General features: G+C 44.7%; 1 protein-coding gene across 1 annotated transcript in view; it reads left to right on the top strand.

The window, feature by feature from the left end:
- LOC112548119 (cyclic nucleotide-binding domain-containing protein 2-like) overlaps positions 1 to 19,642 on the top strand; it is a 94,001-nt gene that overhangs the window by 65,104 nt on the left and 9,255 nt on the right. Inside the window, exons 7-10 of the mRNA XM_025192535.1 lie at positions 2,323 to 2,471; positions 7,967 to 8,049; positions 9,478 to 9,541; positions 11,390 to 11,439. Coding sequence (XP_025048320.1) covers positions 2,323 to 2,471; positions 7,967 to 8,049; positions 9,478 to 9,541; positions 11,390 to 11,439 — 346 coding nt within the window. The remainder of the gene's footprint in view (positions 1 to 2,322; positions 2,472 to 7,966; positions 8,050 to 9,477; positions 9,542 to 11,389; positions 11,440 to 19,642) is intronic.

Here is a 19,642-nt window from a genome sequence, read left to right as displayed (position 1 = left end):
GTGTGCCGGCCCCGCCCGGTTCCTGCCAGCCGTGTGGCTGCTTGTGCTGCCCAGCCAGGCCGGTCCCACAGTGCATGGTCTTGCGCGCCATGGGACCAGCCTACCCAGGAAGCACAAGTAGCCCCAGGGCCGGCAGGACCCGGCTGGGCCTGGCACGTGGTCCCTGCGGGCCACCAAGAGACTGGCCCAGCTGAGTGGTAGAGGGTCTCCAGGGCTGGCAGGACCCAGCTGGACCTGGTCTGGGTCCTGCTGCTGGGGGACCGGCCCAGTCAGGTGGCAGAGGGGCCGGCAGGACCTGGCGTGCGGTCCCTGCATGCTGCACTGTGTCCCGCCTCTGCCCCACTGTCCCTGTGGGGAGGTGGTGTGCAGCGGGACCTGGCCCAGCCCCATGTGGCTTGCTAGTTTGGCTTTGCACTGGAGCGGGTCACATGGCTCTGGGAGGCACCGCTCCTGTGTGCGCCTCCCGGAGCTGTGCAACCTGCTCCGGTGCAAAGCCGGATTAGCGAGCTACACCGATCTGGGCCAGGTCCTCCCCACCACAGCCCTGGGGACATCCCCCTCACCACTCCCCAAACCCCCCCACATCCCGCTGCCACTCCTCACCCACCCACACCCATGAGCCCCCACCCTCCCACTTACCTTGGACAGTGCCGGGGGCAGAAGAAGCACCAAAGAGATGCTCTGGCTGAAACCAGAGCATCTCTTTTGGAGGACTGACTCCTTGCTGGCTCCGGGCATGGTCTGGGACTGTGCCTTGCTCCACACTTCTGTGGAGCGTTTTTTTTTACCCTTGCATGTAGGAGTTTAACTTTCTCCCCACGTTGCAAACATTTTTTCGCTCAAAGGGGTTTGAGATGGGGCAAGAGGCACGTGCGCGCTTGTCTGAATGTGCCCATAAAGTGTTTTTTGCCTCCATGGGTGTGCATTACACATGCATACTTTTACCTGACAGGTTTCCTACCATTGCAGTTGCCCAGGTGGTGCAGGAAGCATTATATCTTATGCTCTTTCTCTTGGCATGTTGTAGGTTCTTTTTTTTCCAAATGCTTTGTGACTGTAGTAGGCAAGAGGGGCTGGAGTGGATGATCTTTGGGACCTTTTGAACAAATGGTGGTCTGTGAATTTAGGGAAATGTACTTAATGACTTGGGAGGTCTTTTCTATGAGACATTTGTGGTCCATCAGAGCCCATCAGGGCACCTTCAGGAAAATTTTAAAGAACTTTTTATTTGGGCAGGCTTATACTAGGAGGTGTTAAGTTTTGTGGCACTGTGAGACATGTGTGGTTTGTTGTTTACTACATACTGTTCTATTTTAATAAAATCTGCAGGATCAGGAACATGCAGCAAATATATTCTATTCGGAGGTAGCATGGAGATCCCTTTTGTCCACAACAGTGTTTTGAAAGTTTTAAAATCTATTATACATCTTAGATCATATTCAGTCATGACAATTATGAAGAAATAGCTCTCAAATCATATTGGGCCACATTTTAGTCAGCATCTGTTTTGTTCATTCACAAAACAGGAGCGGAAAACTTGATCTAGAACATTCATCAGTTATTTTAAAATGTCTAGCAGAAGCTGCATTGAAAATGATATTTGCCAGTTTTTGTGGACTGCCATTCTTAGTTTATCATGAGGGAAATTCTGAATAGATAAATATGTTATTTATTCTTATTCTACATAATTTAGTACTGCATTAAGGAAGTAATTCCTAATCAGGAAAACAGGAAATCAGGAAACTCCCTGTTCAGGAGTGCTTACATGAATAAGCACTCCTGAACAGGGACCAGCCCATTTTCCAGCAGCAGAAAGCTGTTGGAAAAGGCTGTCTTATGCTTTAGTAGAATAGTAAGAAGTAAGCTTTAGTGCATGATAGAAAAGACAGGGTATTCTAGTAAACTTTTTAGAACACCCTGGCAAAAGTTTGACCAGCAAAAGCCATTCCTGAAGCAATTAGCCCCAAACCTTGAATAATTTTAGAGAGGTAAATTTTCCAAATGGTCCATGCAGACCTTGTATAATATCCATGTCATTACTATAACATTTTAAATTCAGTGACATTTATGCAGTGAAAATTTTTGAGTACCCTGCAAATCTAGCCCTTTTTGAAGATGTATTTGCATCTGTAAAAGCTTCTATTAGAGGAAATGGAATCAGTCAATAAATATCAGCAGGACATGCACAATTTTATACTTGTCAAAATACAAGTTTTAGGTGGAACATAGAAAGGAGCAATGATGACCATTTAGGACCATATTGATTAATAGGAACATCTCCAAATATTATTTATACCTACTTATAATCTCCATGTATTGATAGGGTCGATGTCTGGTAGCAACACAATTAAATCAAGAGAGAATTTCTGCACACTCCAGTAAAATGCACAGTTTTTCTTCGCTTCATAAAAAATTTATTGCACTATCTTTGTTAGAAGAAAAGAAGGATTTCGCTTGGAGGCTCTTGAAAAGTAAGTATCTGTCAGGTGGGCTAACAAGCTAGGTAAGTACTTTAATACTTAATTTGGGGCTTAGTGGTCAAGTCTACATGAGATACTGACTGTTCAGTAGCCTGTGAGTACTGCACAGTCACGTCACATGGCAGAAAGCGTGACACAATGCTACTGTGCAGTTGTCACTCGCTACTGTGCAGTCAGCAGCATAAAACAGCTGTTCACAGACTGCAGAGTGACTCCATTTACTCCACAGTCATTTAGTACTTGTTTATACAAGTACTAAATGATTGTGCAGTAACAATTGCACAGTTTCGTGTAGTTGCAGCCAGTAGATAGCAATTCTGAATATTATAACCATTTGTTCTATGTAAGCAGCAGGATAGTTAGAAGAGCCTAGCAGCTAGTTGTAGAAGGGGATGTGAGGCAATGTCCTAATTTTTTTAATGCCCTGCCACAAAATGAAATTCACTACCCCAGGTTAGGCACCTGGGTTCCCTCTGGGTGCTTAAGAGTGGAATTCTCAGCAGTCAGCAGTCTGCGCAGGCTGGTAGGTGATGCTAAAATGAGGAATGTGACTTAAGCCCCACCTTCCTTAGGTATTTACAATTATGAACTCTCTCCTGGAGTTAGGTGGGCAAGGCTCTTCGGGTAAATGTGATATTTTTTATTAGACCAACTAAATAGTTGCAAAAATTGTTCTTTGCGAACTTTCAGGCACAAACACCCTTCTTCAGGCATAAGGAAAGTCTGCTGGAGATTTGTGTTCTCCATGGCACTACTTCACCATCAGGGCAGCTAGGAGCTGGAACCAACTTCCAAGGGAAGTGGTGCTCGCCCCTACCTTGGGGGTCTTCAAAAGGAAGCTAGACAGCCACCTAGCTGGGGTCATTTGACCCCAGCATCCTTTCCTGCCTATGGCAGAGGGTTGGACTAGATGATCTGCTTACATCCCTTCCAACCCTACCACCTATGAAACTATGGTAGAGTTAAGCACTTAAGTTGTTTTATAAAACCAGGTAGGATTCAATCCTTTCTTTGGAGAAAACAGTGACAATACTGGAAGTATTCTCCCTTCTCATCCAGTAGCACTGTAGTTAGAGCAGTTATCTGAGATGTGGAAGACTGAAGTTTAAATCCTTCATCTGTCTTTAGGGTCTAGCCTTTATATTGGTGATTAAACACTCTCAGAGGAAGTGGATCCCCTCAAGCTAAGAAGGGTTTAGACCCCAGGCTTCCTGTTTTCCTGAGCAAGTGCCTAACCACAGGCCTATTGAGGAAAAAGTACAGGTGAACAGTGGGTTTTGTGCTTTATACCAGCAGTGCTAAACCCCTGGCCCATGGCACCATATAATCTGGCCCATGGGGCTTCTCCTTGGTCTGAAAATGTGTTACTGGGGGAGCAGTGGCAGCAGTAATTGCTGCTCCCCTGCTGCCAAATATTTGAACCCATGGGGAGCCCCATGGGCTGGATAGTGTGGTCCTACATACTAGATTTGAGAGACAGGGTGGCACAGGGCCAAATCCTGGCATGCAAGGCTGCACCCAGGCAGCAGAAGACCTAATTGGTGTGTGCAGGGCCAGGTGAAGGGGTGTGGGCCCAGGGCCGTTTAACCACTTAGTGGGCCCTAGGCAAACAAAAAACCAGGCCCTGGTCCAGTTGAGATCCCCCTCCCCACCCCAGTGCTGATGCCTGTGGGAAGTGGGGCTCAGAGCTGCTGCTAGGAAGCAGCACTGTGGCAGTGAGGCCAGTGGATGGGAGGAAAAGGGAAGGGAAGGTAAGTGAACCAGGCCATTTTTGCTGCTACTGCAGGCCTGGTAGAGGCAGCACAGGGCCCAGTCTGTAGACTAGCCCTACATCACTCCTCTGGCCCATGATTCCAAAAGATTGATCACCACTACTTTATATGGAACATAAAATGAGGGAGAAGCCCTCGGTCAGCCACTGAACCTTCCCCACGTCTTATATATACTCCTAAAGCCTATATATAGTTGCCTCCTTGCTAAGTGATTCGTTTATTTGGATCACCATTGAGAGGCGCCTAGGTCTTCCCATTCACAGTACAGGAAGTCTGGACATCTATTCATAGTTGGTTTCATAGTTTCATAGTAGGTAGGGTCGGAAGGGACCTAAGCAGAGCATCAAGTCTGACACCCTGCCATGGGCAGGAAAGAATGCTGGGGTCAAACAACCCCGGCTAGGTGATTGTCTAGCCTTGTTTTGAAGACCCCCAGGGTAGGGATGAGCACCACTTCCCTTGGAAGTTGGTTCCAGCTCCTAGCCACCCTGACTGTTAAGTAGTGCCTCCTGATGTCTAGCCTGAATCTACTCTCAGTCAGCTTATGGCCGTTGTTCCTTGTTACTCCCGGAAGTGCTCGGGGGAACAGAGACTCTCCCATTGCCTGCTGCTACCCCTTGGCAAGTTTATAAGTGGCCACTAGATCCTCTCTCAGCTTTCTTTTGTGGCGGCTGAACAGGTTCAGGTCCCGTAGCCTCTCCTCATAGGGCCTACCCTGCTGCCTCGTGATCATGCGAGTGGCCCTCCTCTGGACCCTCTCAGTGCTATCCACATCCCTCCTAAACTGCAGTGCCCAGAACTGGATGCAATACTCCAACTGCGGCCTGACCAATGTTGCAAAGAGGGGGAGGATCACCGCCTTGGACCTGCTCGTGATGTATCTGTGGATGCATGACAAGGTGCAGTTAGCCTTCCTGACTGCATCCCCACATTGGCAGCCCATATTCATCTTGGAATCATTAATGACTCCAAGACCCTTCTCTGCCTCTGTGCTGACAAGGGAGTTCCCCAGCCTGTAGGTATGCTGCTGGTTCTTCCTCCCCAGGTGCAATCCCTTGCCCTTGTCCATGTTGAAACCCATCCTATTCTCATCCGCCCACCTCTGTAACCTGTCCAGATCTAGTTGTAGCCTGTCCCTCTCTTCTAGCATGCTTACTTCTCCCCACATCTTAGTGTCATATGCAAAGTTGAACAAGGTGCTTTTCATCCCTCATGCAAGTCACCGATGAAGATATTGAACAGTGCGGGCCTGAAGACTGAGCCCTGGGGAACCCCACTGCCCACATCCCTCCAGGTCGAAAATGACCCATCCACCACCACTCTCTGGGTGTGGCCTTCCAACCAATTTGCAACCCACCTGACTATGTAGGCATTGACACCAAAGTAGCCTAATTTTTAATGAGGATGGGGCGAGAGACAGTGTCGAAAGCCTACCTAAAGTCCAGAAAGACTACGTCTACTGCGCCACCTGCATTCAAGGCTTTTGTGACCTGGTCGTAGACTAGGACTACCAACTCCCCTCCCCTCTGGGACCTCAGTGCCTCCCCAACTAGTCTCCTTACCTCATTGAAATCTGCCAACCTGAAGTCCAGGGCTCCTGTCTTGCTGCAGGCCTTTGACACCCTGCGCTGGATGGTGAATTACAGTAGGCGATGATCGGTGGTCATCCCAGGTGGTCAAGAACCCGCAGTCCCCTCACCAGGTCATCGCCTGTGGTCAGGACCAGGTCCAACAAGGCATCTCCCCTGGTGGGACTGTGCACCTCCTGGGTTAGATGGAGGTTCTGTAACTCAGCTAGGAACCTATGTGAGCAGTCAGACCTGGTTGACTGCTCTACCCAGATGTCCGGGTAGTTTAGGTCACCCATGATGACCACATCCCTTGACTTAACTGCCCCCGCGAGCTGACCTGAGAATTCCCAGTCCAGCTCTTCCCCCTGGTTAGGTGGCCTGTAGTACACCCCCACTGTTAGGTCCCTTTCTTCCCGACCCCCTTGTATTCTGACCCAGAGCACCTCAGTCTGCCCCTCCTCTGACCCAGTGCTGTTTGCTGAGGATGTGTATTGCTCTTTGATGTAGAGTGCCACACCTGCACCTTTCCTCCCTGTTCTATCCTGCCTATACAGCCTATAGCCCTTGATGTTTACCACCCAGTCGTGCATTGGATCCCACTAAGTTTCAGTGAGCCTCACTATGTCTGGGTTTGTGTTAGCTAGCAGGAGGGCAAGTTCCTCCTGCTTGTTCCCCATACTATGAGCACTAGTGTAGAGGCATTTAAGGCCTCCTGAGGGTGTATGCACCTTTCCCCCAAACCCAGGACTATCTGGGCCCCTGTCTCTTACCTGGGTATTCCTTGTGCTTGTCGCGTGTCTTGGCTGGGCTGTTCTTGTGGGTGTCTCTTGGTTCTGTGTTCTGTGGCTCCCTTGGTCCTCTTCCTCCCCCGACGAGCCTAGTTTAAAGCCCGCTGGAGGAGATCAGCCAACCCGAAAGAGATTTAGATTTCCCTCTGTAGACAATGCTCCTAAATTTGAGGTTTTACAAAGCCTAAGCAGAGGCACCTTAGAGGTGGATTAGGAATGAGCCCCCAAATCCAACATTTAACCATTAATTGCATTCACAAGTCCCTGGCTAGTCTGCTAAGTGCTAAAATCACATAGTGCCTGAGCTTTCTCTAGTGAAGTTCCCTGTGGCCCCATATTTTTGTTTCAGGACAGTTATACAGTTGCCTAAGGGCTCACAGCACTGAGCCATTCCTTTTTTCAAGCTTCAGTCCATTGGGATTCACAAAATAGTTGTTCTCCTGCCTGTTTCTCTTTTAGGGTCTGATCCAGAAGACATGCTCAGATGGAGGAAGAACAATGACCATTTTTACCTGATGGTGCCATACCTAGAACATTCATTTGGGATGAGGGGGGTTTAGGTTCAAGTCTCTCCTCTCCCAAAAGTGATTTGAACCTACATCTTGTGCCTCCCAGCTAGTTATAGGGCATTTAGGGATATGTCTCTTGGTTCCTTCTGTTCAAGCTGTTACACTTGGCAAGGCATACTTATTCATTAGGTAAAGTAGTAAGAAAAGTTATTACCTTGGCAGTTGATGATTGTTGTCATGGCTGTGCAATGTGAAAACTGGTGGCCGAGACTTTGAATTTGGATTTAAACCCAACTTTACTTAGGTGACATGCATTTGGAAGTGTGGGATCCTTCATACATGCTGGCTTGGTGGTAGACCATCTTAGGAAAGAAAGTGGCTTAGAGATGTCCTACTTGAAGTTGCACACTATCACAAGCAGAGAGAGGTAGATAGCAGTGTTAGTCCAAAGTTAGACAGACTAAAACTTTTTCAGAAAGGCATAAGCTTATGAAGTATATGCTTACGCCTTTCTGAACAAGTTAGTTTCTAATGGGTGACAGACACTGCCCTGACTTCTATCATAAGTATAAGTGGTTTGAGCTAATTTTATTTTCTTGTATATTTGTTAAAAATTTCCATTTGCATTCAAATAAAAATATGCTGAGGCCAGCAAATATTAAATATAATCCACACATGACACTGCATGAGCAGTCCAATTTTTTGTCTAATCTGGCAGTTAAATTAATAAAAACTAAAAAAAAAACCCAACTAAGCTTGCAATGATGTTATTTCAAGGATTCATGTTATCATTTATTATGTTAATATATCAAAATGCAGTTCCACGGTGTATTTTGTCACTATTAGGACCTGCTGGGCTTTCACAGAAATCTTATTCGGCAACTCACAGAACCAACTGTAACCAAATACCTAGAAGACTGAGGCCGCAGGTAGGACAAACATTTGTGCCTCTGATGTCTCAGAAATGAGAGATAAATATTATATTTAAGAGTACTAAATTCTTTCCTATGGCAAAAAATTCAAAACTTTTAGATGCCTCATGCTCCAGTGAAGAGGATATTGTGGTTATATGTTTTCAGTATGACATCACCTTTTAAACACTGCAGCAACCAGTAAAGAGGATCGTAAACAGGTTTTTGAAGATAAATGCCTGCTGATAACACTTCTATACTTCCCATTAGTGTGCTAGCTCCTGAAAGAGTTAAAATCCCAGAAAAGTATCAAAAGGCCTTCTTTTCATTTTCCTAAATGATATTTGGAAAGTAAATGCAAAAACTAGTGTGGATGCAATGCTAAAACACACGAATCACACATTTACAAATCCTGAAATTAAAAGTATTAAAGATTGGCTACTACAGTGTTAATTTGGCTGTGCTACATACTAATGTATGAATGCCAGTTTTGCATTTCATATGTACATGTATGTAGTAATGCATGGGTTTTCAACCAGGGATACACATTTTCAACACCTGGGGGTACTTGGGATGTCCACAGGGGGTATTCGGCACTTCCGCTGGCACTTCCGACCTCCCCCTCCTGGTTGCCAGTTGGCCGCTGGGGACTGCCCCCCACCTTGTCGACTGGCTGCCGGGGGACTCCTTCCTTCTCAACCAGCTGCTGGGGGTACACTGACCCAAAAAGGTTGAAAACCCCTATAGTAATAGATCTGTTCTGTGGAGGTCTAATCGTTAACTCCTTATTTTTATGAGCAATCCTGTTGAATTGAATGAGATTATTCACCTTGTGTGTAATCTGGTAGGATTGGTGATAATAGGCTCCCATTGGTGTAGGATCCATTATTATGGTAATTGGTTTTGTTTGTTTCTTTTTATTTGTATAGCACTAACAGCATGTACATCAAACCAAGCTATAAATAATGACTGAAAAATCATTTGTGTCAAATGATCTTAAACATCTTGTAATTTACTAAAGATGCAACGTAAGTATGCAAATATATTTTAAATAAATCTGCCCGGATCTGAACAAGTACAAAATTTTGAAAATGATATAAAATTCTAAATAGTTTATCATCATAATTATATAACATGATTCAATCTAATTTTATGGTTTAATATACTTTTCCTGGTGTTCAAATCACAGTATTATAAAGAGTAACATAACAACAGCTTTTAATTGGTCTTTTCATACTAGAATTTATTTTATTAAGAGCATGTTATAAAAAGACCCAGAAAATGAACCATTTCCTAAATTAATTAATACATAACTTACCAACTATCATTAAACCATTGTTAATTATGGTGGCAAAGTTAATTAAGAAGACTCATGGTTTCCTAAAACAAATAAACCTGCATTTTAAGCAATTTGTTCTTTAATGTCTTCCTTAATTGATTTATTAGACTGCTGCAGTATCATGTTATTCACTGAGAGAGAGAAAATCCCCCAGTGATCTGGAACAGAAAGGTAATGAGGCATGACATGCAAATCTAATAACAAGAAATCCATTTTTAAAGTGTCAAGTATGTCAGAAATAAAGGGCTGATGAGCTCAGGGACATGCTGCAAGTTCAAATAAATATTGCTTGTATTTATCCCTGGCAGGTAGAGATACAAAGTCAATAGGAGTTTCCAAACTGCTAACTGAAGTAAACAAACTTAAATCAGAAGCATAGAAATGTAGAAATAGCAAAAAATAAAAATACCATTTCTATCTTCACCTATTATAAAGTTCTTTTCTGTAATGCTTTCTTTGTGTTTGCCATCTATCTACCTTTCACAGCACTGTTGTCAGAAAATGTGCAAAAGCATTGTACAAACCTTTCTAGCACATAGTAGCAGCCCACCTTCGCAATGCCCTGCCTCCCCCAGGGTGTGCACAGTGGCAGGAGCCCCCCACCCCCATGCCCCTGGGTGAGCTGTCCCCAGCCCCAGTCATCCTGTGACTCACTCCAGGCTCAGGATCCCATTCACCCCAGCCCCTGCCCCTGCCTCAGCCCCACTCCCTCCCTCCCTGTGTGGGCCTTGATCTAGCCCCCGCCATGCCCCTTCCTGGACTTGCCTGCTGTGGTAAGCAGTGCTCTGCATGCCATCTGACTGCAATCCTGGCTTTGTGCAGGCTCCATGTCTATGTCTATGCATCCCCACCCCTCCTGCTGCAGCCAGTCAGAGCCCATGCCCGGGCTGCCCTGTGGCCCTCTGCACTGCCACTGCTGCCCTGCATTTGTGGGGGGGGCTAAGCCCTACTATCCTCGGCCTTCCACCACCTATGGTGCATGCCTGCCTGCTGCATGTGCGCAGGTAAAGTATTTTTTACGGAATATTCGTGGAACTACTGGGACCCATTTGCCAAGATCAGTGGTAGTTCTGTGACTGTTCCATGAAAAATGATACTTTACCCACGCACGTGCCACAATTTTTTTACAAGAAATCTGCGATTTTCTCAGGGCCCTACCTATGACTGCCTCTTAAAACAATTCTGACAACGCTTATATTGTAGAGTCTTCCTTGAAATTGTTAAAGAAGATATACACTTTACTTGTATGAGCTATCTGCTTTATTTTGTCTCCCTCCTGTCCACCTTGTCTCTCTTAGCAGTGCCACTCCTTTTCCCTCCCCACTTAACTACCATTTGTATGCTAATCACTGCTTTTAATTTAGAAGCTTTGCTTTTTGCAGTCCCTTCATGGCATCTGATGAAGTAAGCCTTCTCCTTATGAAAGCTTATGCATCTCTGATTTAATTAGTCTATAAGGTGCAAGTTCACTTTGCCTTATATTTTACTCTGATCATTGTTTTAGAAAATTATTTTCAGAAGAAGTCACTGCACATTATTAGCATGTAAATGTAGTTGAATAACAGGAATGTCTGAGTCATGTAAGTAAGTTTCAGCATTCTGTAGTGGGACAATGCTTCAAGCATGGTACCACTGGGATGAATAAAGCTGCTCTTTATTATAGTCTTATGATTGCCTACCAGCATATTCTACCAAAACTCCCCAAATTAACCCCTCTGCAAACAAACAAACAACTCTCATGCAGCTCTGATTTAGTGCTTCTTAAATAGATTTTTTTTTTTAAACCTACTGGATTTTATTATAAACCTGCTGGTCAAACTTTAGATGTTACTATATGCACCTACGCAGACAAGGTTCTTTGGGTAAATCTGATATTTTTTATAACACCAACTCAAATAGTTGGAAAAATTCTGCACCTAGGCATTTTAGAGGTTATCTCTGCATTGCATACCTTTCATCACTGTTACATCTTTAGGCTTTCTTGTAGATTTATGATTGTGAGATGTTTCTGTTTTTTAGAACCAAGTGAAAGAGATGATCAGACGAGGACAGTCATCAAGAAACAAAAGGCAAGGATAATATTGCTTTTTTCTCTTGAAGCCAGTTTTTAACATTACATGAAAAGGGGGGAGAACAAGATGTTTTAAAAATTATTGCATCAAGCTTTCTTACAAATGGACTTAGTTTCCCTATTGGTAAAGGGACGACTTTTCCAAATCTTTCGGTTTTGTTTCTGGTTAATACAACCTTTTAAGATTAAGATTAATAAAAGAAAATGAAAATAAACTAGTTTATATGAGGATAATAAAGGTAAACATTTTATATTTAATTTGAAATATGTAAGTGTATTAAAAAATAATACATTCATTTTAGCCCATTTAATACAATGTCCAAAGCATTAGCAGAAAGCGATAATCCTATCAAAGGCCCTGATCCTGCTAAGATATGAATATGCACTTAACTTTATACACTGTCAAGAGTCCCGTGAACATCAATGTGTAAAGTAAAGTGAATGTGTAAGTCTTCATGTGTTCTGGATTTAGTTCTGTAGTGGGAATATAATGTTGTTAACAGGACTGAAATGTGAAAACTTTAATACAGGTTGTTTATAACTGCCAGTCTAATGTTATGGAGCTCAGTCCAACAAAAACTAAAAATAGGCCTAACTTTATTCATGCAGGTATCCCTAGTGATCTCATCCCTTTATAACTGTATTAGTTAAATTTAATCATTATTCCTATATGTACTGTGCACATTTGATGTTAAATGTGTATGTTTAACTTTATTATTATCAACTTCTGGTCATCTTTATTTTACTTTTTGACTGTAACATTTATCAATACTTTCACCCAGGTATTATCAACAGGTCTTCCAGCAAACAACTGAAGGCAGTGATATATGAGTTGGTACAAAAAACCCCAACAGCCTAACACCAATCATCTCTAATATCTGACCTTATAAACTCAGCACAAACAGCGGATGTTGCTAGCTACTGTTAACGAGTAGCGTGCAACACAAGCATACATGAAAAATATTTTGATTTATGATTAAGCACATTTAAGAAATTGGTCACATTTTTATTTTTGATTTTAGAGTTAATTTTAACTGAACTGTCTCGGGCAGTTGTAGTGATTTCTAGTTCATATTTAACTTTCCTCATTGGCTTCATAGAATATTATAGTTACCGTGCTAAAATGTGTACTTGAAGAGCTGAAGAACACACTGCATTCAAAAGCTTGTCAGTCTATCCTAACCATACAGTAGATCAATGGTTCAAAATGTGACTGTGGCAGTCCTGGTCAAACTATGGACCACATAACAACACACTGTCCCCTATACAGATTTGACAATGACATTGTAGAGATACATTCCCTTTCCTCAAGAGCATTAGACTGGTTAACTAACCTTAAACTGAACTTATAATTCTCTAAGTCAGCCATACAAAAGAAGAAGCTAGTGAACATAAGCGGAAGGAGAAAATATTATTTGAGGGGGGGCTGAGTGTACACACACACACACACACACACACACACACACACACACACACACACACACACACACCCCGCAGGTAAGTCTGTGGAGGAGAGGAGATGGGTTGGGGGGAAGGGGAAGAGGTGTATGGTCGGGGTGCAGATTGAGGCCCCACACCAAGGAAGGGAGTGGGAGGGGCTGGAGTTAAGTGGGGCCCCAAGGCTGGGGTGGGTCATGGGACAGTTGGAGCCTGGGTGGCTCATCCAGTGGGGGGCAGGGGAGCTCCCACCACTGCACGCACCCCGGGGGAGGCACAAGGGGTATGTGCCCCCCAGACTTGTGCATAGGGTGGAGGTAGGCTGCCGCTGTAGGCTGGGGTTCTGTGCCCCTCTGCCTTGGGAGCTGTGTGATGCCATGTGCCTGCTGCTGCTGGGCTGCGCTTTATCCCCTGCCCACCCAGTGGCGGCAGGCACATGGCATCACACACAGCTCCTGAGGCAGTGGTAGTGGGATGCAGAACCCCAGCTTGCAGCAGCAGACTGCCTTCACCCCACTCACAAATCTGGGGGGCATGTACCCTCTGTGCCTCCCCTGGGGTGTGTGCCATAATGGGAGGCCTTCCCCTCCCCCCCCATGCCACTGGATGAACCGCCTGGGCTCTGACTGTCCCATGACCTGCCCCAGCCTCAGGGCCCCATTCACCCCAGTCCCTGTCCCACTCCCTCACTGTGGGGGCCTTGATCTGGCCCCCACTCATGCCCCTTCCCTTTCCCAGACTCAAAATAGGAGGACTCAAAAAGAGTGCATGTCCAGAAAAACCCAGACATATGGTAACCCTAGCAGTGCTCTACAAGTCCCTGGGCTGCAATCCTGGCTGTGTGCAGTCTGCGGCTGCGTGGCTGTGTCTGTGTCCATCCCCTGCTGCAGTTACCCGAAGCCTGTGCCAGGACTGTCCTGTAGCCCTCTGCTACCACCATTGCCCCACGTTTGGCAGGGTTTGGCCCTGTTAGCCCCAACCTTCTGCCGCCTATGCTTGTTAATAAAAGATTTCACCCAGAAGTCCTTGTCCCTCGCCTCTTTCCTGAACCATCATAATTATAATATACTTCGAACACTACTTGTCTATCTGTTGGCTAACCAAGTTTCAGTCAGGTTCTTCAGCTTAATACCTGGAGTTGCTCCCCAGGTTCCTGATCTAGTGTAACCGGTAGAATGGATCATCCACACTTCATTTTCTGACAGTTTGTCAAAGGTCCACACAAACTTAATAGCCCATTGGGCTACTTTGGCTATAGCACATCAGTTTCTATAGCCGTAGGAACAGAAGATTGAAGGCCAGGAGTCAAACTGAGAGAAAACAAGGTTGGTGGAAAGGAGTTGGGTGCACACAAGAGGATAATAATATGGAGAGAAAAGAAGAGAAAAGAGTCAAATAAGAAAGGGAAAGGGAAGGACTAGGAATGTAAGTAGGAAGAACGGGAGGGGAGAAATGCAATATTCCAGGTATAGAATTGTAGAAATTAAGGGCTGAAAGGGACCTTGAAAGATCATTGAGTCCAACCCCCCCTGCTCTGGGCAGGAATACTGCTAAGATCAAATGATCCCAGCAAGGTGTCTGTCCAGCCTCCTCTCGAAGATTTCCAAGGTTAGGGACTGCACCACCTCCTTGAAAAGTCTATTCCAGATTCTGGGCACCCTTAGTGTATAGAAGTTCTTCCTTACATCCAACCTGAAACCATCCTCTAACAGTTTGTGACCATTGCTTTTGTCTCCTGGGGCACCCTACTGTACAGTTTGTCTCCCAGCTCCCAATATTCACCCCTAACATACTTATAGATGGCCACCAAGTCCCCCCTCAGTCTCCTCTTCCCCAACCTGAACAGTCCCAGATCCCTTAGTCTTTCCTCATAAGGTTTGTCCTCCAAGCCCTTAATCGTTCCTGTGGCCCTTCTCTGGACTCTTTCAAGATTCTCCACTTCTTTTTTGAAGTGTGGCACCCAAAACTAGATGCAGTACTCCAGTTGGGGTTTCACCAATGCTGACTAGAGAGGAAGTATCTCTTTCTTAGCTCTGCTCGTGACGCATTGGCTAATGCATCCCAGTATGCTGTTAGCTCTGTTGACTACAGCATTGCATTGGTGGTTCATGTTCATCCTGTGATCAACCATAACCCCGAGGTCTCTTTCAGCCATTATACTGGCCAGAACATCACCTAACCTATATTCATGTCACTGGTTACTCCCTAGGTGAAGCACTCTGCATTTATCCTTATTGAATGCAACCAGTTCCACTCCACCCACCTTTCCAGCTTGTCCAGGTTCACTTGGATCTGCATCCTATCCCTTAGCATGACTGCTTTTGCTCATAACTTAGTATCATCCACAAACTTGGCCAGTGAGCTTTCCACGTCCTTATCTAAATCATTGAGAAAGATGTTAAACAGCACGGGGCCAAGAACTGAACCCTGTGGGACACCACTGGCCACTTCCCACCAAGACAATACAGACCCATCCATTAACACTCTCTGGGTTTGACCTCTTAGCCAGTTCCCAACTCACCTGACTAGCCCACAATCTGGACTGTGCCAGCCCACAATTCCCCAGGTTTTTTTTATAAGAGTGGCATTGGAGACTATATTGAAAGCCTTTTTAAAATACAAGTATATGCAATTAACTGTCTCTCCCACATCTAAGCAGTTTGTTACCTGATCATAGAAGGAGACAAGGTTGATCAGACATGACTTCCCCACAGTGAAACCATGTTGGCTATTCTTCAGCATCATGCCTTCTGCCAGTCTCTCACAAATGGACTGCTTAATAATTTTTTTCCAAAATTATACCCAGTATTGAGGTCAAAATGACCTGCCTATAGTTTCCTGGATCCTCCCTCCTCCCCTCCTTAAAAATTGCCACCACATTGGCCCTTTTCCAGTCTTCTGAGGAACATCCACCCTTCCTGAACTCCCTTCTCCCACAGTCACTCTTCCCATAGGGTCTCTCCAACTATTTTCCTAAGCTCAATGAAGTCAGCCTTCCTAAAGTCAAGCACCTCTGGCCTACTAACTGACTGCCCTGCCCTACGATGGATAGTGAATTCTATCATCTCATGATCACTATCTCCCAGATTACCCTCAATCCTCAGATCTCCCACCAGGTAATCCCCTTTGGCTAAAACCAAATCCAACAAAGCCTTCCCCCTGGTTGGCCCATTCACCTCCTGGACTAAATAACATTCTTCCTCGCCAGACAAAAACCTATGTGACTGGTCAGATCTGGGTAGGTGCTCCTCCCAGCAGTTGTCAGGGTAATTGAGGTCACCCATGACAACCATGTCTCTTGAACATGCAGCCTCCATCAGTTCTCTGGAAAATTCCAGCTCCTCCTCCTGGTGTGATGGTCTATAGTAGATGCCTACCATCAAGTCCCCTTCTCCTCATCCCCCCAGTATCTTGACCCACAGGGTCTTGAGTTGTCCTTCTCTCAAACCAATTTGACTCTCTGAGAAGGCAATACTGCTCCTTTACCTAGAAAGCTACACCCCCTCCGTTCTGTGCAGCCTGTAGCCCTTTATGCATACAGCCCAGTCATGCATGGAGTCCCACCAGGTCTCCTTTATTCCAACGAGATCATATTCCCTATTTGCTAGCAGGACTGCCAGTTCCTCCTGCTTATTCCCCAGTCCTAGTGTTTATGTATAGACACTTAAGTCCCCCATTGGCTACCCCCACTTCCCCGCTGCCCTGATGTCATTCCAGCCTCTTGATACCTCCCTCTTTATGTCCTTCCTGCTTGGCTGTCCCCTGACTTGCATTCCCATCTGCACACCATTGTACAATGCACCTAGTGCACCTACGCTCAGTTCCAGAGTGGGGAGTGTGAGAAAAGGAGAGGTACCTGTCAAAGATGGCAGCTTCAAAGGCAACATCAGATAAACTATTTGTCCTCTGAGTTTCTTTCTCTTTCTTCCATCTCATTGCAACTTGGTTTGTTGTCAGATTTTGCCATTTTCCGCCATACGATTTAAATTAAAATGCTGTTTCGTGATTGGATGATGAAATATACCATGAAAATAAAGTATTAACTTGGACTAGGCAGTTACTAGCAGATTAAAATCTAAATCAAATTCTTGCTTCATTTGTGATTTTAGGAACAACACAGAAGGTTTGGCACATTGCTTCTTTTGTATTGTAACCTGATAGGGCTCCCCGCAACATCAGAAGGGAGAAAAACAAATCAGCAAGCACTACAGTATCAAAATAATGTTATTAACAAGGCAACACTTATTTGTTATTCATTAGGATCCCAGTTCAGCAAATCATTTAAGCACCTCTTCAGCCTCTTGGGCCTTTTCAGCCTAAAAAATAGAAGGCTACAAGGGGACTTGATAGCTGCTTACTGATACATCAGGGGAATACATTAAGAGCCCAATGAGCAACTGTTCACCGGGACACCCTTGGGGAAAACCAGGAGTAATGGGCACAAACTCCTGGAAGACTGCTTCAGGCTCAACTCTAGGAAAAACTTCTTCACAGTCAGGGTGTCTAAACTGTGAAATAAACTCCCCCCAGAGGTGGTGCAGTCACCTATCCTGGAAATCAGAGGAGACTGGACGGTCACCTTGCTAGGGTCACCTGACCCCAGTTGTCTTTCCTGCCTGATGATCTTGTGAGGTCCCTTCCAGCCCCTAACAATCTATGAATTTTTGTGCTTAATTTAATCATATACTTAAGTGGTTTTTCATAGTGACAGATGTAAGAATATCCTAATTTACAAGCATGTAGTTTTAAGCTTATGCGTAAGTGTTTTGTGAAACTGGATCTTAGATTCTAAACAGCTGGCCTGCTACAATCTGTAGTTTAATTTATTCCATAATGCTTGCAGTAGTCTCTAAATTAATGGATTATATTAATAGATTCATAGATGTTAGGGTCAGAAGGGACCTCAGTAGGTCATTGAGTCTGACCTCCTGCCCTGGGCAAGAAAGACCGCTGGGGTCAGATTACCCCAGCTAGTTGCTTTTCCAGCCTCCTCTTGAAGGCCCCCAAAAATTACTTCTTTTTTTTCTTTTGTATTCTTAAAAATAGAGGCCAATGCATACTAACATTAATCATTTGATTTGTCCAGCTTATTATCTTGTGTCCAGACAGGTTTTAAAAAGTAGTGGTTCACATTCCTCATCTAATTGTGGAGCTGGTCTGTAACTGTACTGCAGTCTTTTCCCTGATGAATAATCCTTTTATTTCCTTGTAATCTTCTTTCCTTCATTCCCAGGACATTTCTTCCTGATTACTTACGGTTAAAAACAAATACACACAATTATCCTCCCAGGTCTCTAAGTACATTGCATTCTATTTCCCCTAGAATTTGTTCTGCTAATTTACTCAAATTGAAATCTTTGCTTACTAACTTTCCTTCCCTTGATAGATATAGATACATATCCTTGATGGATATCTGTATCCATATCTAAATTCAGGGTTTGAATTACACACTTACTCTTGTGGGGGGTCTGTAGTGGTGGCAGCCATAAACTGGAAGGAGCTGCCACCACTGCCTAAGCTGTTTAGAAAGGCACGGGGTGGGCTTGTAGCTCTCGTCTCTTATGGAGGGGCTTACGGGGGCTTTTGTCTTTTATGGGGGGAGGGGGCTCAGCCCCCCCAAGCCCTCCTGTATTTCCAGCCCTGGGTAAATTATTGATCTTTTTTCCACGCTTACTATTTTCCCGCTTACCTTTGTTTTTTTAATTACTTTGCACTAAAATTCTAACTTTATTTTTGGCAGAGAGCATATCTGCACTACAATTACCGTCTTTGTGAGTGACCTGATCAGAGCATAATTCTGTCCTGATGTAGGCTGTATTAAAATACAAGTCCAATACCTATGCATGTGCTTAATTTTACATACACAGCAGGGCTATCTGTGGGGTTCAAACCTTTATAGGAATGGGTCCAAGGCTTTCAGTATTGGAGGATATGGTTACAATCATGCCTACGTTACAGAATGGTCTCTCTTCTGTTGTTGCCCTGTGGGGTCAGGCCAACTCTCAGGATCTCAATGTTGCGCTGTTAGACAGGAGGGCGTAACACAATTGCACATATACAAACTCACAAATCAATTAGGTGCATACACACACACACACACTACCAGCTCAGGCATACATACATGTTCAAAATAACTTGTCTAGGTTCATGCACACGTATCACCAGTTTAAGCCCATACATGCTACACATACCACATTTAGACAGAATCAGTTACCAGTTACCAACACCTGCACATCCAATACACATACGTGGATTACTAATTCATATACCACACACACACACACACAATGATATCTATATATGTGTATATATATGTGTGTTCACTAATTCACACACATACCACCCACCTCCACATACACACAGGTGAGTTCCTAAGTTGGGTGTTGTGATGTGTATGTATGCTTGTGCTTGGTGTACTTGGGATACCTGGGGAAAGGTTAAGGTAAGAAAGTAGAAGTGTAAGGAGTTAAAGTTACTGAAATGAAAGTCACCGGGACCGGGATTAGAACCGGTAGACTAGAGGGGCCTGGGCTGAAGAATTGAGGCTCGGGAGTAACTTTAGGTTAATTGATCTTAATTGATTAAAAGACAATGCCCAAAGCTTGCAGAAGCCGGCACAGAGGCTGGGACTGGAGCCAGAGCTACGGGGGAGCTGAAAAGGTAGATGGGGACAGGGGAAAATGGGACTAAGGGAAAGTGTGGGTGTTAGAGAGGGGCTCTGGGTGTGGGGAGCCAGAGGATGGCTCCGGGGCAGCTAGAGAAGT

The sequence above is a fragment of the Alligator sinensis genome, unplaced genomic scaffold, assembly GCF_000455745.1.
Source record: "Alligator sinensis unplaced genomic scaffold, ASM45574v1 scaffold134_2, whole genome shotgun sequence".
In the NCBI taxonomy this organism is placed as follows: domain Eukaryota; kingdom Metazoa; phylum Chordata; order Crocodylia; family Alligatoridae; genus Alligator; species Alligator sinensis.
This window is presented reverse-complemented; position numbering and strand designations above follow the sequence as displayed.